The 3,862-nt window shown below is 58.4% G+C and overlaps 1 protein-coding gene across 1 annotated transcript; it reads right to left on the reverse strand.

Annotated features, from left to right (window-relative positions):
• Positions 1 to 1,509: 1,509 nt before the first annotated feature.
• On the reverse strand, positions 1,510 to 3,593 carry LOC136501044 (probable L-gulonolactone oxidase 4). Its single transcript, XM_066496536.1, has 2 exons — positions 2,878 to 3,593; positions 1,510 to 2,630 (listed from the first exon to the last, which is right to left on the reverse strand). Exons 1-2 carry the CDS (start codon positions 3,562 to 3,564, stop codon positions 1,539 to 1,541), a joined length of 1,779 nt encoding a protein of 592 aa, XP_066352633.1. The 5' UTR covers positions 3,565 to 3,593; the 3' UTR covers positions 1,510 to 1,538.
• Positions 3,594 to 3,862: the final 269 nt, after the last annotated feature.

Consider the following 3,862-nt stretch of genomic DNA (forward strand, 5'->3'; position numbering starts at 1 on the left):
TTATCCATGATGCGGCAAGAAACGGAACTCCTCCATTGTTCGCAACCAATTAGACCCGATTAGAAATCAAGAACTAATTGAAAATAAAAAGGGATGAGTGCGTACAGGGTTGGATCGGAGAAAGGGAGTATTGCGTATAGGCAGGAGCAGAGCTGGACGATGCACGTGTGGTGGCTGTGTCGCCCCTCCCATGGCGCTAGGGCTCCCCGCCTCGCTCGGACGACGCCTGACTCCACCGGCCGTCGAACACGTGCATCCTGCCCCCATTGCTGTGCTCCTCCTCCTCCTACTCCGGATCCACTGAGGGCCATGCGCCCATGCCGAGCTCCTGCTCCCCGCCCAGGCCGGCACCTCACCCGGTCGTTGTGGGATAAGGGGCACGAATGGGGCGGCATTGGAGGAGGGGCGTGCGCGGGCTGCGTCGCGGCGAGCTGCGGGTGGGCGACGATGGGGAGGCGGGCGGAGGAATCACGAGATCGAGGCTGAATCACAGGAGCGGTTTCTTTTTGTGCGGCGTGGACACGGTCGCGCGGCGAGCGGTAGGGGATCGCAGGGGAAGGCAGACCGAGGGAGCGACGGGCGCGGGATTGCAGGCGTGGGCAGACGGACGGACCAAAACAAATATCACACCAAAAAATATACACGCTTTATTCTTTTTAGTTGTAGGAGATATATACTTCTACATTAGTAACAGCCAGGGTACTGTCAAGTGAGACCCTCCGTACACCTGAAGAAGTTCCTCCAAATGGGCCCGTGAGTTTGTCTTCTATTCCGCCGAGATATGGTCCGTCAAATGGAACAAGGAGGCAACGCTTATGTTTGTTCTGTCGGCCCAAGGACTAGGCCATTGATGTTGGGCTCTTGGGTTAATCCTGGCCTAGCATCACAGCCCAACATGATATCTTTTCTGGTTGGCACATCCAGGTTGGCAAGTGCACGTGCCAATTTGCAATTGGCTTCTTGGCTTCTTGCGCGGGAAAAAGAACGCAAAAGCTTATTGCGTACATCATGCATGCATGCACATGTTTCCAACTGCTCTCCCAAATCAATTTGGGATGTCAACATCACACTGAAGTACTGAACGAGTCACTTTTACGATTCACACATGGGGCTTGGGGTGATCTTCCTTTGCTAACTTCGTCCATTGCCACACACCTAACCACTCTTTAGAAATGTGCCCAGTGGACTAGCACTCTCGTGCCCTAAAAGTCGATCTAACCAATGCAAGAAGCTTCAGAGTAACATAACAAGTTAACGGCGACAAAAAGTAGCCAAGATTCTACCTTTACTTTGACAAGAGATGCCGTTCGATCAAATGCTTCCAATCAAAAAATATATAAAATTCCCAAAGTGATCTGATATTTCAACAAACCACATTATTAGTAAACACACATACCGTGTCCCGCCCTGCACTGCACCTATCAAAATGATGCTTGCTCTGCGAGATCTACACCAATTCAATTCAAAGACAAGACAAATGCAAGGCAATGTGGTAGCTAGCTAGCTAGCTAGCTAAAAATTGGATGTATCATTCGTCGTCACAGCTCGTCGACGAGTCGTGTGCGTTGTTCAAACACGCAGACCCGGGCCTCCGTGTACACCTTCCCGGGGCGGCAGAAGTACCCCTGCTCCGGCGCGCAGTGCTCGTCGTCGGAGCAGACGCAGAGGCCCTCGATGGCGCACCGCGGCCCGACGACGTTGGGGCTGCCCCTGATGCCGAGCACCTGGTCGCTCCACTCGCTGGAGAAGATGCCATCCGGGTCGTACCTGTCCTTCACCTCCAGGAACCTCGCCGCGCCGGGGTACCTGGCGATGGCGCCGTTGAAGGCGAAGTTGCGGTTCTTGCCCCAGTGCGGGAGCGCGCCGTACTTCCTCAGCGCCATCTGCTCGAGCTCGTCGTAGACGTCGGCGTGCGCGCGCGGGACGCCCTCGTCGTAGCTCCGGTAGTAGGTGACGTCGAAGTCGAGCGAGTCCTCCGCCTTGCCGAGGTACGCCGACGAGCGCCTCACGTAGCGCATCAGCACGCCCATCTTGGCGTCCATCCCGCAGAAGGCGCGCGGGTTGAGGTCGCGCAGCCGCTGCACGTCGGCGACGAAGGCGGTGACCATGGACATGGCGACGCTGAAGCCGGACTGGTAGAAGAAAGGCCCACGGATGCGGGAGTCCCACGTGCAGGCGGAGAGGAGCCCGTCGTCGCCGCCGTTGATGCACGTCCCCGACGCCTGGATCCGGTGCTGGAACCCCACCACCGGGTACCCCGTGAAGAACACGCCGTCGTTGGTGAACCCGTACGCCTGCAGCTCGAACGTCGCCGCAGGGAGACGCGCCGCCAGGCACCGCGCCACGTCGGTGCCGTTCTCCTCCAGCCGCTCCTCGGCTTTTCTGGCGGTGAGAAGGCCCAGCGTCGGCTGCGCGCGGAAGCCGATGTAGTTGTTCAGGCCGTTGCCGGTGGTGGAGACGTCGACGCGGTCGTCCTCCCGGTAGATGGCCTTGCCCTGCCGCGGCAGCCATGCCACGTCGCCGAACTCGTGGAGGTCGCCCCACACCGCCAGCTTCTCCGCCATGTCCTTGTCGTCGCGGGTCACGAACTTCACCGACCGCTTGAACTGCGGCTGCAGCTCAAAAGTGACCTGCACGACATGCATGCACAGGCAGCACATCTATCAACACATGCATAGAATGAAATGTAGAACTCACAAATTTAAACCATTTTTTGATCTTTTGATGTCAACGCATTAGATTCGTACTGCGTACTCGATCCATAATATAACCATAAATAAGCATGGTAATTACTCTATAATTGTGAATCAAATTAACTTGTCTTTTACGGCATGCATGCATACATGCCGCAGTTAATCTTGACAGTACAGTACCGACCTGAGAGATGACGCCGAGGACGCCGAGGGAGACCTTGGCGGCGTCGAGGTCGGGGTCACCGGCAGCGAGTTCCCTAACGACGGCGAAGCCCTGGGAGGCCGGGGCAGGCGTGACGATCCTGATCCCGACCACGTACTCGTGCACGGCGCTACCCTTGCCCCACAGCGAGCTGCCGTGCGCGCCGGTGGCCAGCATGCCGCCGACGGTGAGGCCGTACCAGTAGGGCGAGTGCGGCAGCGCCAGGTCGTTGTCGGCGGCTACCCTGACGAGGTCGCGCAGCAGCATGCCGCTCTCCACCGTCAGGAGCCGGCGCGCCGCGTCCACGCGCACCGTCGCGTTCAGCCGCTCCGTGCTGATGATGGTGCCGTCGCGCCCGCCCGGGCACGCCAGCTTCGGGAAGCTGTGCGAGTGGCTGGTGGCCACCTTCACCTTGCGCCGAGCCGCCGCCGCCGATGCCACCGCCGCCACCAGCTCCTGCTCGGTCCGCGGGAACGTCGCGTTCGCCGCCCGGCAGATGGTGCGGTCCGGGAACGACCCGTACGTGCTCGTCACCGTGCAGTCGGACGTGCCGCGGGTGCAGGACACCGGCTCCGGCGGTGGGCTCCCGCCGGTGAGGCTTATCAGGAGGAGGAGGGAGACGGCGACGCGCGTTGTTGCTCCCGCAGCTGGCCCTTGCATGGCTGCCATGAGCTCTAGCTAAGCTACCGCGCTGCTGCTGCTCGTGTCGAATTGGCCGGTCAGCTAGCTGCTTGTGTTGCAGCAAGGCAGAGCTAGAGGGTCTTTAAATACACGACGGCCGGCCGGCGGCGATGGATGGTAGAGGGCCACATGGCGTCGTGCAAATGCAACTGCTTCATCATTTGTTTTTATATTATATAAGTATATGTCTCAGCGCAGATCTAGATTCGCTGCGTACAAAGTACAAACTTGTGTTTTGTTATACTGCTACTACTAAATCACATGCAGATGGTTTCATATTCATTAC

This window comes from Miscanthus floridulus, chromosome 13, assembly GCF_019320115.1.
Source record: "Miscanthus floridulus cultivar M001 chromosome 13, ASM1932011v1, whole genome shotgun sequence".
In the NCBI taxonomy this organism is placed as follows: domain Eukaryota; kingdom Viridiplantae; phylum Streptophyta; class Magnoliopsida; order Poales; family Poaceae; genus Miscanthus; species Miscanthus floridulus.